Source organism: Branchiostoma floridae, chromosome 11 (assembly GCF_000003815.2).
Source record: "Branchiostoma floridae strain S238N-H82 chromosome 11, Bfl_VNyyK, whole genome shotgun sequence".
NCBI classification, from domain to species: domain Eukaryota; kingdom Metazoa; phylum Chordata; class Leptocardii; order Amphioxiformes; family Branchiostomatidae; genus Branchiostoma; species Branchiostoma floridae.
Window position 1 is genome coordinate 7,707,169 of NC_049989.1, and position 12,248 is coordinate 7,719,416.

Genomic DNA, 12,248 nt, shown 5'->3' on the forward strand with positions numbered 1-12,248 from the left:
AAACAATATGACTAAAAGTGATAATTATATATCATTATGCATAGATTTTGTATCCTTAATAGGTTGAAATCACTTTAAATATCTTGTTGACATACCCCTAAAAACTCAAGGATCATTCTGTTTACTTGGCGCGAAGGTCAAAGGTTGTAAGCATGGCGGACTCCGTCAAAAAACACCGAGGGTTGAAGAGAAGAGTAGGAATAGTTGGCTTTGGGCACTTGGGTAGGTGGTCTCTGTTATAACAGAACATGAGTGGAAAGAGGAGGGATGGGTTCAAGATATAAGCATGACGTGACAGGGTGAAACAGCGTAAGAGACGGCGGCACAGCTCAACTCAGTTCCACGTTTACGCTTCAAGTTCACGTGAAGATCAGTGCACGTGGACGTCCTGGCGTCGTAGATAGAGTGAGTGGCGACGGGTCAGGACGAAAGCATGGATTTACCCCCACTAACGTAACTGCAAACTGGTTGATAGTCTACGACAAGATCATAAATTTCTTACCCACAAGCATGCTCGTAAATTGATCCAAAGTAAGGGCATAAAGTTTTCCAAATACCGGGTAAATACTATGTCTACTTTACTGCAGGTGCATACTTAGTTCAGGAAATATTAAAGAGGGACGATGTGGAGCTGGCCTTTGTTTGGAACCGCTCCGTGGAGAACGTTCAAGGCCAGGTGGAGGACAAGTTCATCCTGTCAGACCTGGATAAGTTTGCTGAAAGGTGACAGTTATGTTGAAATATAAAAAGTAACATACAGGTACAACTTTTTAAAATAGTATAAACCAAAATCTGATGTTATATGAGACTTAATTGCTTTTGAATGATTCTCATGGTAAACTCAATTAGACAAAGCAATTAGACTGCACAAGATATTACAGTTTCCTCAATAGCCCAGGGTTCACAAATCAAGATCTGTCTGTTGGTTGGAACCTGGTTGGCATCCAAAATTGATCCACTTTTATGAGCCAAAGACAACTGACAAGAAAAATAGAATACAAGAGTCCATTTAATAGAAAAACACTTTCATTTCACCCGATATTTTTTGCCCTTTTTTCTTGACAGGAATCCAGACCTCATTGTTGAAGTGGCCCATCCTTCTATCACAGAAAAGTATGGTGAAGCTTTCTTAGATCAGGCAGACTATATGGTGAGCAGAAACTTGTGGGTATATATGAAATGAATATATGAAATAGCAGTTAGTATTATAGGATTTTACCATATTCCAATTGAGCTGCGAAACAAACTGGGACTTTCTTGATGACAACTGATTTCAGCATGCAAGAAGGGTTAACTATGGCTTCCATTGGACAAAACTGTTAAAACATGAATCTCAGGTTTGCTCCACATTTGCTTGAGCATACTACTTGTGTGATCTTTTCTTCACAACTAAAAGCAACATAGATACTTTCTCTTTCCCTCCACATCTATAAAGGTTGGGTCTCCCACAGCACTGGCCAATCAGAAAGTAGAGACCAAACTCCGTGAGAAGGCGAGCACATGTGGACATGCCCTGTACGTGCCAGCTGGTGCATTCTGGGGAGCACAGGACATCAAGAAGATGGCAGACAGAGGGTCTTTAAAGGTGATATAGCCATAAAGGAACCAAACTGCAAGAAACTTATGTTTATATGATAAAACTGCCTCAGCCCCTGAGGTGTGTCACCAAGAACATGGAGCAATGTAAAACTGTGGCTTCATTATGATGTGAAATGAAATATTCAGCAAACTTTCCTGATAAGAGTACCAAGTAATAGATCAGATTGAGCTCTGACTTCCACTGTATTCCTTTGTTCATTTTGCAGGGCCTCAAAGTCACAATGAGGAAACACCCGTCCAGTTTCAAGCTGAATGGCAGTCTGAAAGAAAAGAATGACAACATCGGGGCAGATGCAGTAGTACTTTATGATGGTATGATAATCTTCTTTTCCTAGTACAGACACATATGTATAATACATGTATTTCAATTGAGGTTGCTTGAACTCAATATCTTCTTGATACAAAGACATTAGTAGATCCACTGTTACAGATGTGTTACTCGCACCAATTCATATTTGACCTACATCCTGTATTCAAACTGTTTATGATAGTCATCCAAAGTGCAGTATGTGTGAATGAATCTAAAAATAGAATATGTTAAAATTGATCTTTTTTCCAACAGGACCAGTCCGTGACCTCTGCCCCCTGGCTCCTAACAATGTCAACACCATGGCAGCAGCAGCTGTTGCTGCCCACAACCTGGGCTTTGATGTGGTCAGGGGTTGCCTGGTGTCTGACCCAAGGTACATGTATGATGGAGAGATCAAGATGGACAGGAATTATGGAACATAGGAAAATGCACTGTTTGTTTTTTCTCCCTCCTCTCAAGCATTGACTAAATGCACATGTATGTATGTTTTGTATGTACAATAAGGTAGAAAATGATTGGCCCTTTAGACTCAAGTCTGTTAAAGTCAAGTTCAATCCTCCCCAGAACTGTTTTTCTCCAGGTACTATAAACTATTCTATATATTATCATAGAACATGCATATCAAAATCTAGTTAGAATCTTTTTATTTAGAAGTTAAGTACATGAATGTTAACATCTGAACAAAATTTCTAAATTCATCTGCTAGAATCTATTGATCTTGTTAATATTTTTTCTTCAGTCTGACTGATTTCCATGTTGTGGAGGTTGACGTGACAGGACCAGGCGACGCAGCCCAGGGAAAAGCCTTCACGGTGAAAACCGTTCGCACGAACCCCGCTCAAGTCGGAGCCGTCACGGGAACGGCAACGTACGCATCATTCCTAAGCAGCATGCTAGGTCAGTGTGGAGAGTATGTTTATTACTTCATATGTTGCATTTCTTTCTTCAGATTTAGATAATTGTACTTGTATATGTCAAGCAGGGCCATATCCTAGAACGATAGAAAAATTAAAGCAGGAGACAAGCCCTGTCTTTTTCTTGAAACATGATTAAAGAAATTCTGTTGTCTGACTTGCTTTGTTCTTTTCTTCTTGTTACAGGTGCCAGAGGTAATGATGGTGGTGTACATCTCTGTTGATATCAAGTCATTAAGTCATACACATGTTGCACTCGGGATCTAGATGTGAATCAACATGTACTGGTGTTGAATGTAGCGATGACAAAATGATTTAAAGTGGAAATAATGGGTTTTTGCAAAATCTTCGGCTCTGTAAAATCTTAGAGTTAGATATACTTATTCAAGAGTTTTAACGTTTTGTCTTCTTACAATTATGTAATAGAAAAAAATTCAGGTTAGAAATAAAAAATAGGTAAGTAATCTAATTAAAAGTCTTATAATCATTTTCGTCTCTTTAATAGTTGTATTATGTGTTCTTGCAATAAAGTATAGAATCACACAGCATTGATGAAGAGTACAGTTGACAGGTCAAGAGGATGGTTTCCAGCTGTATGCATGCTGTTACATTGGGGTCATGCAGCCATTTTCCCCATGTTGTTATGATGTGGTTGTTATTGTTGTGGTAAGTTTGAACTCTGCCCTTTAACCCTTGGGAAGAAGACTTGTTTTGCTTGGTTCTGTTTACCCCTGGGGGTAAAAAACCAGCCAATTATTCACAGACAGTTTAGTGATGATTCATGCTGACGCCACAACCTGGATGTGTCAGCACCTCTCCATCCTGTTCAACAGGTGTCTGGGCTGTGTAAGGGGGGACACCACAAATTTGGCTGGGGTTTTCAAATACATCTCACCAACATAATTATATTTTGACATGCATATTTTATTGGCTCAGATGATACCTTACAGCTAATATAAAATTATATATCTTCAGACAATTCTATCTTACTGCCTATTTATGCACAATTCCCCATGCTACCCTCCCATTTGCTACAATGGTAAAGCCTCATGCATATTCATGACAAGACAACAAATCTGTGAATATACTTCATCTGTCACAAATTCGTTCAACAATGACTAAGTTTGGTATTGGCATACTCATTGCTCTTGCTGGTGGAGCTATCGGCCTTATTGTGTGGCTCGTAGCTTAGTCAAACATTTGGTAAGTATTGTATTGCCTTTTTGACATCCTTGGTAACCACACCCAAAACTGACTGGTACGGGTAGGTCAATTTTGACAAGCTCCAGTAGCTATAGACTGTGACTTCAGTAATGTGGATATAACGCAAGGTCGTTAGAGAATCAATTCAGTTGTCAAAGTTCCATGGTGATGAATGTGTCGATGTGACCTTTCAGGGTCGTGAGAATAGAAAGCTGTAGAAAGCTTTGCGAGAAGTATACACTGTTTCACATGTTTCTTCACAAGTTAATGTATGTTAACAGCAACATGAAGCTAGGATGTAACGGTGGGTTGTTGATGAATCCGGTAAAAGAATCCTGAAAAGTTGAGAGGTCGTACGGCATTGACCCTGGGGTACATTTCACCTAAGGGTGTGTACGGACGGGACTAGACAATAGGTTACTAACATTACGTTTAACAAATGTGTAAGAAGAAAAAAAAGTAGAAGACGGCAGCCATGACGAAGTTTTGTTGTGTCATCCCGACGGTTGCTTTTCTCTTAATATTTGGCTGTGTCATCTACATCATGTATCTGTAGAGGTCCAGGGCCGAAGCCAAACTTCCCTATCTGGTGAGTGTGGACTGTTCTGTTTTGTCGCAAAGTTTAAGTACAAAAAGAATCTGGAGTGTGTCAAATCTGGGGCCATTTTGAAAAACTAAAAATTCTAAGAGGAAGATGAATTTTGGTACTCTTTGTGATTGATTCACTTGGTTCAAATCGTTCTTGTGGTCACGCTGAAAATAGGAACGATTTGACAAAGTTACCTGTGCTCTTCGGTGATTATAGGAATATTAATAATCAGTCCAAAGAGTGTTTATTTAGAATTCTACATATTCATAAGTCAAGTAGTGAGTATAGGATTTACAAGGGTTAAGTACTGGTACTTTGATGTTCCAGTATTTCGGACCTAAACCTAAATGATCTTCCCTGTACTGTGTACCGGTACTCACCATCCTTAGTCCAGCACCAAAGTCATGGCTGGCTATGATCCAGACAAAATACTGTCGTCGACATATGTCAACAGTCAATTAGACATGGAATTCACCGAACAGTAATTTATATGTTAGCATTGATAGACCAAATTCATTCTTTTGTTATAACGTAATGTCCCGTAGGTTACCTTACATAACCTGAGCGCTGTGCTCTTGACGGCCCCCTTATGTACGTAGCTACATGTAGCTATAGGTTCCAACAATGGTCAAGTGTTTTACTGAACAAGAACGCGGACAGTTTGTCACGGGTGCCGTGATGTTGGCCACCTTTATGTTCGGCTTATGTGTCCTCTATGTCTTTTTTGGCTAAGGTGAGTTAGTTATCCTCTCGAATTTGTTCATACAACTGTGAATCAGTGCATTTATCTAATCACTTCTTCAATCATGCAATAAGCGTTGATATCTATTTTTGATGTGAAATATGATTTCTTGTATACTCTTGTATGCTCAGAACAATACTTAAGCCTCGGTAATATATTACAGTTTTACTACAGCTGTTTTGTAGGCAGAAAGGTTTACCCCGATCATATTTTGCATTGTAGACACGTACCAACAGACAACATGGTTTCTCGGGTCTTTTGTTGCCGTCTGTTTGTCTCTAATTCCTGGTACTGTCTGTAAGTTGACTGCGCCCAACGAAGATCGTGATAAAATTCAGACCTCATGATTAGATGATAATTACGTTTCTTAATCAAATGAAGCCATTATGACGATACGTTACAGACAACAACCAAATGAATAAAACAACGGATCCAATTTTCTTTTACTTGTAGAGAGCTTTGATATTTTTAGATTCAATCGCCATGTCACAGAGCAGTAGGGACTGTATATTCCGCATTATACTTTTTGGTTCCGTGGTTGGAGGACTACTTTACCTGCTTCTCGCATAGCACAAGGTGAGAAAATGAATTGACTTTTTTATATTTGAGATGAGAATCACTCCAATACTCTTTTATCATGACAAGGCAGATTCATGACCACATTTTTTCTAAAAAATCAAATCCAAAATATCATATGATCGTTTTAAACACTATTGGACAACTCGTTAGAAAATGGCAACGATCATTTGATTTTGTTATCACCGTGTTTAATTCTTCTCATCGGATGTGCATGCCTGATCTGTCTTCTCTCGCTATAGAGGTCGTAGTAAAACTATGGACAATCTTTTGATGATTTGTAACGTGAAAAAAAAAAGAATTATAAGCTATCTTGTTTTTCCAGAACTTTCGTTCCTTTCTTTCAGCTTGCTCATTCACAAAGCCTTCATCTACAATCTACCCAAGTTCTGAAGTTGTTGTGGCGCCCCCTTGCACTCAAACCTTAAAAGGTCACATAGATTTGTGACGTAGCAAGTTGTTCCCGTATCGCTGTCATGCTTTTTTAACTGTCAAATGTGAAGAGCGTCGAAGCGTAAGGCATCTGTTGAAGTTCGCTGTTACTACAGCACTGTTCCTCTAACCATGAAAATGCACTGCAACGCAGAACGCCGAGAGGCCATCATCAAAATCCTCTTCACGTGTATAATCATCGGGGGCTTCTGCTATTTGTTTCTAGGCTGAGGTAAGCTGGAAATCCAATTGAAACCGTAAAATGTAAAACTTAACTACGCCCAATCAGTCAACCTTGGTAAAACACAACGATCGTTCCGATGGCTTCCGCTTGTTTCATCGTGACTAGTCAATGCACTAGCAGCAAATCTAGCGCCAGCTTTTCAATTGTGAATGTCTTTAGTTTGATCTTTTGATCCATTCGCAAACGTTCTTTTTTTGGTCGTGGAACTTGAGCACGTCTTCGACAGTCTTGGCGGTATTTGTTCCTAAGCTTCAGTGCTTTCATGTTTGACATGTACAAATGCATCGTTCAAGAGATATTGCATAAACCATAGAATGACTTGCCGGAGAAGATAACCGTGGCATACTAGTATACTTAATTCGGAATAGGAGTAAAGCATCTTTTGATTCGAATTCTATATGTTCATCGCCATTTTAGGTGCGTCCATTGTTTTCATCTTATGGGTAGAGTTTGGAGGCTGTTGCGTAATTGATTAATTCATGCATGATTCGAAAACTAATTTAAACCAAAGGACGTGGGTGGAAAGACACCTAAAATATCAGAGACTGAATAAAAGACAAATTGTTTAAGTATGTTATATGGGAAAATAAATATATTAAGTCGTTTCAGCTTCTAAGAAAAAAATCGGCTTTTACGGTTACTACTTACTAATTACAAATTTCATGCAATGTGATCAAGACAAAGATTTTGAAGGCAAACAAAATCAGTGTTTCACGAAAACTGAATTTTACTAAACGCTAAAAGCAGATGGCAAAAGATCTGGTACAAAATGATTCACTTTCTGAACTGTTGGATATTCGACCCTTCCCTCAAACCAACCCGGAAAACCGGACCAGCAACTTGGATGTTTTAAGGGGTCACTTCATCCCTGATATGCCGCACTCTGACAGACAACGCGCAGAAATGGTCATGGGAAGGAAAGAGTGTGTCATGCGAGTGGTTCTTGTCAGCGCTGTTATCGGGACATTCATTTTTGCCGTGCTCACATAGAGGTACTGTATTGGAACAGTCATAGTTTCAGTTAGTTATAAGGCCAACATTGGAACTCGTAATACCCATAGGATTTGAAACGACACTGCTAAATACCGACTTTAGTCCTTGGTGCCAGATGTTGTAGATTTGTGTTCTTCGCTAGTCTAGCCGTGTCCTTATGAATAATTCCATCCACCTATCTTGTCGTTACATATTTGATAAATTTCATCTACCTATAAAATGCGCGCTAATGTTAATTTGGGCCTCTGATTGAAACCCCTTACTGTACCCACTGAAGCCGCGATTGGTTGCCTTGGGGGCCTTAGTCTTAGTTGTCTGCCGGGCCGTAGTTCTACTATGTACGGTGTTCCATGGTATGCCCTTTGACTATCAGAACAGGTTTTGTCTCGATTTATACAATGATTTGTACGGTGTTTGAGCATTTAAGCTTACACACACTTGCCTTGTACTTCACAGCTTGGCTTTGGAATAACGTGAAAAGTGGAGCTATGTATATAGCACGTTAAAAACGTGCAATAGAATAGATGGGCATTACTTCTACCGTACCTTTGTTCTCACTGACAAATAATTTAGACATTTCCACTTTCCGTTAAACTTGATAGAATATTGATATGAAATTATAGTTGACATAGCAAGTTCAAATTATGTTGCATGTCTTTATTTGCATTTGTTTTATTGTCATGTTTGGGATTGCAACACATCAAAAGTGGCTTTTATGCACATCATTTTTGAAATTTCAGAAAGACTCGCAAAACCTAGCTTCTGCATGGCTTATAGATATAATTGTGCTTTGCTTCTGCTTGCAACTTAAGTCTATGCTTTTGCTCTTTTTTGCTTTACAGAATTCGCTTTTAGCACAGATAAGCCGCTGCAGCAAGTATGAGCATTGGCAACCAGGTTGTGAGCTTTTTCGCTGTTTGTGCTGGGCTTATGTTCGGCCTCTTCCTGGTCACGGTGGGCATGGTATAGACAGGTAGGTGGCTTTCTTTCGCACGTTCCTAACGCTTACTGTGCACTTGCATATTTACAAACACACAAGCACGCACGCACACGCATACACACACAGACATGCACACGCAAACATCAGCAACAACGAACTAGCCAACCGACTAGACAATATGTCAGTAGAACATATAATCTCAAGGATACATGTAATTAATTTTACTGACTGTGCAGTCTGCATTTCACGTTGTACCTCGTTTTCCTTTCAGAGTATGCTGAGGGGATAGCTTCAAAGATTCAGTACAGGATAAGTTTTGACAAGCTTTAATTTGTAAAGATATTTTTGTTTTCTCTACCACACATTAGGGCAGCTGCATGCCACGGTAGGAGCTTGCAGGAAGGATGGACGGTAGCTACAGACAGCAGGCCTGGGCTATGGACACCAAACACCAAGTCATCACATCCTCGGCGTCTTCACAGCGACACCTATTGACTTCTGACGGAGCTGCTGTGATGGACGCTGACGTCAGAGCTGTTTGTTGGACATCGCCAACGTCGTTGATCCGTAGACACCTGCCACCAGTTCTGCCAACCTACCGGCTGTTGCTCTCCTGTTTATAGCCATCCCACTGTCGTTATACTTACGCTGCTGACTATTATTACTGATACTATGTGATAGTCATCTTCTCTACACTAACAAACGCGGACGGGACATATGCTGCTTCTGCAAGAATTACATTTTGTATCCATTAAAGATTCCTCGTCACTACCAAAGCTGAAGACTATATTGATGTCATGATGACATAAAACTCACTTTGGTTTTAAGTCACGTTGATGTCATCAGTCTTTGAGCTTTATAGTAGTCAGACTGTACCGTAATGATGACGTAAACTTAACCATGAGATTTCGTCATGATATCGTAATGGTCGGCTGCACTCCACCAGTACTTTGCATTGAATGATAGCCGCTCGTTTGTGCCCAGATTTCTTACAGACGTCACGTCACTGTGACATAATGTATGTTAACCTGACATTGTGTCTAATGTAATCGTTCAGTCTTTATGAAGTCTCGGGCCTGATGGAGACGTATTGTAGACTGACTCTATAGTCGTATTCACATCGTGTAAGCTACATGATTCTAGGCAAAGTTTTCCGGTCTTCTGTTTCCTTTGGTTCAAATAAATCAAACTAACACGCTTGAAAACGTGTGTGCCAGTTTTTCTCTTGCAAATAATATAGTAAGGCATATCCACTGAATTCTAAATCGTGTGTATGCGCGAGTGAAAGAGAAATAGGTCGATCTAGTGAGTTACTTCTCAACACATTGCCTACAAACATACTATAAATTGCATCTATCTGTAATTCTAAAGATTCATACCCGAAAACATCAAATGAACGGCGTCGGAGACATAAGTTTCTCTACTTTGGTCACTCACTTACACACCGGTCCCATAGCCTCACCGGCCGTAGCTAGGGGCAGCAATTCCATCAACATCTACTTTGGTCACCTTACATAAAAAAGTGATTGTAACAAACTACCAGACCATAGTTGTGACTACTATGTTATATAAATTAAGAAGGTCTCTTTAACTTCAGTCAAATCATATAAACCATATGTAATCTCAACATGGAACAGGTTTTGGTATTTGGACATTTTCTGAAGAGGGAACAGAACGACGCACATCCACACGTAGTGTGTGAAGTCATCCATACTCAGCTTTGACAACTTGCCATTGTGGGCTTTATGTTAGCTTCCTTGACATACGTTACATCAACCATGGGCAATTTAAACTTAATTATTCACATTTACAGCAGGACTAGCAGTCAATCCCTTTCTTCAGATATTCCAACTTTTTATCGAACTGCCCTTCTCCTGTCTTTAGGCAAGTAGACAGCATCAAACACTCTAAACAAAAACTCTACATTGTCAATGGAGGAACTTATCCTGGTGAGAGGTTGTCCGAGGTTGTGGCAGGCAGGCCCGAAACCCGGCGTGTCTGGCGTGATGTGATCACCCTGCCCGATATTATGATAAACTGACGTAAGTTTAACCTTTTTGACTTTATTCCGTTTCGGCAAGTTTTCCCAAAAGAAAGTTGAGTCTTCGGACTTACTTTGAAAATTCTGTTTTTCTACACCAACAAAAAGGACTTATCCCGGTGAGAGGTTTTCCGATGCCATCTCCACGTCTTGCTGTACGGTGACGTCCAGAACGATCGATGTTCATGTAAAAGCCCTGCCAGAGGACTTGTTTGTCTTATGGGGTGTGAAATAAATGCCGAGGACTGGCTCTTGCTGGCAATGTAGCACGCCATGAGGAAATGGCCGCCAAAGTTCTCCCCTGGGAACCTGACGCGAAGAGAAAAAAGGGACGACCAAACCTGACACTTAAGACAGTATCGGAGGAGGAGGTCGGTATAAAGGACTACAAATTGCTAGCCGCCATGCTAGATAGAGATGTATGGTCGGACATCGTTATTAATGGCACCTCATATGAGGATGAACTGAACTGATTGCTTATCATATATAAGTTATGTGCTAGGTACGTACCTCGTCATTCTCATATTTTTTAGTCAAGTTGGTCTCGTGTTGGTCTCGTCTTTGGGTAGTCCTCAACACTGTTACAGCACTTAAGATTTATGAATAAATAAATACAATAATTAACGACAGACTGAAATAAATCATTTGACACCTTTATCGCTGGTGTAACCAGTTCTTTGGCATAAAGTTAGACCCTGACCCTATTTTTTGGTACACATACTAGGACATCTACACACTGCTCTATATACTCATGAGCTTTTATGATAAAAGCTCCTTGATATACTGCTCGCGGAATTTACAGGTAAAACTACAGTTAGACTTTTATCATGAATATTCGTTTACGTTGCGTTGTAGTAGTTTCATAAGTTGTAGAACAATCACCAAAGCTATGTTTACTGTTATTCAATAGAAGTGAATCTCTTTTGTTTTGTGTGCGCATGTCTTAGGAGACGTCAAGACAGAATTTATAGCATTGCGACTTGAAGTCGTAAACGACCATTTTGTGTCATCTCCTGGACAGAAGGTAGGTTTGAGTTGGTTTCTTTTCCCGAAAATATGACTTAAGTCAGTCACATTTTACAACAGCAAGGCAATATTAGTCCGTCTTAAGACGCACGAAGTCATGACATCTACCAGTCAAGGTGGTGTAGACCCTGATAAGTGGTAAAATGTAACAAGACTTAACAACGCAAGACAGCGCTAGCCCAGAGCAAAGGACGAAAGTTGTAACGTGTCAAATCAGCATCAGGTGTTGCGGTCTAACTACTGCAAGTTTGTAAAGCAAAAATATAAGGGCATAAGTTGTTGCTCAATATTTTCTTAACAGAATGTACTTTCTTTGGATTTGATGTAGTTGGTTGAGTGCTATCATTTATATAAACCGTCAGAACCCTTCACTGTTGTAGAAAGCATACTTCAGAATCTATTTCTTTTCTACAGAAATCGTCGTGACAGAGATGAGTCTGAACATGCAGGTTGTCTGTGTGGTGGCGGTCATCGTGGGACTGATGTTCAGCGTCAAACTCATAATCATGGGGCTGGTGTAAACAGGTAAAAACCCTGTATCTAGGGATGTGCAATTAACCCACTTAGTGACTTACGCAGTTAATACACACGGTTTCAGTACCCACTGATCTTTCTCACAAAGAAACATTGTCTCGATCG

The 12,248-nt window shown here is 40.0% G+C and overlaps 1 protein-coding gene across 3 annotated transcripts; it reads left to right on the plus strand.

Moving 5' to 3' along the window:
- Positions 1-32: 32 nt before the first annotated feature.
- Positions 33-9,747, plus strand: LOC118426573 (putative L-aspartate dehydrogenase). Of its 3 annotated transcripts, none has more exons than XM_035836063.1 (10): positions 33-222; positions 588-723; positions 1,066-1,150; positions 1,436-1,585; positions 1,806-1,911; positions 2,162-2,282; positions 2,649-2,806; positions 3,010-4,026; positions 8,445-8,575; positions 8,911-9,747. In XM_035836063.1, the coding sequence occupies exons 1-8, from the start codon at positions 153-155 to the stop codon at positions 3,045-3,047; spliced, it is 864 nt and encodes a 287-aa protein (XP_035691956.1). In that variant the 5' UTR covers positions 33-152; the 3' UTR covers positions 3,048-4,026; positions 8,445-8,575; positions 8,911-9,747. The 3 variants fall into 3 exon arrangements, with proteins under 3 accessions (XP_035691956.1, XP_035691957.1, XP_035691958.1); XM_035836064.1 differs by having other exon boundaries at positions 8,445-8,565; XM_035836065.1 differs by lacking the exon at positions 8,445-8,575.
- The last annotated feature ends 2,501 nt before the right edge of the window (positions 9,748-12,248 follow it).

Coding starts and splice junctions, on each gene's coding strand:
- LOC118426573 (XM_035836063.1), top strand. CDS start 153: ATGGCGGACTCCGTCAAAAAACACCGAGGGTTGAAGAGAAGAGTAGGA. Junction 1,912..2,161: donor TGCAGTAGTACTTTATGATG/GTATGATAATCT, acceptor TTTTTCCAACAG/GACCAGTCCGTGACCTCTGC. Junction 2,283..2,648: donor TGCCTGGTGTCTGACCCAAG/GTACATGTATGA, acceptor TTTTTTCTTCAG/TCTGACTGATTTCCATGTTG.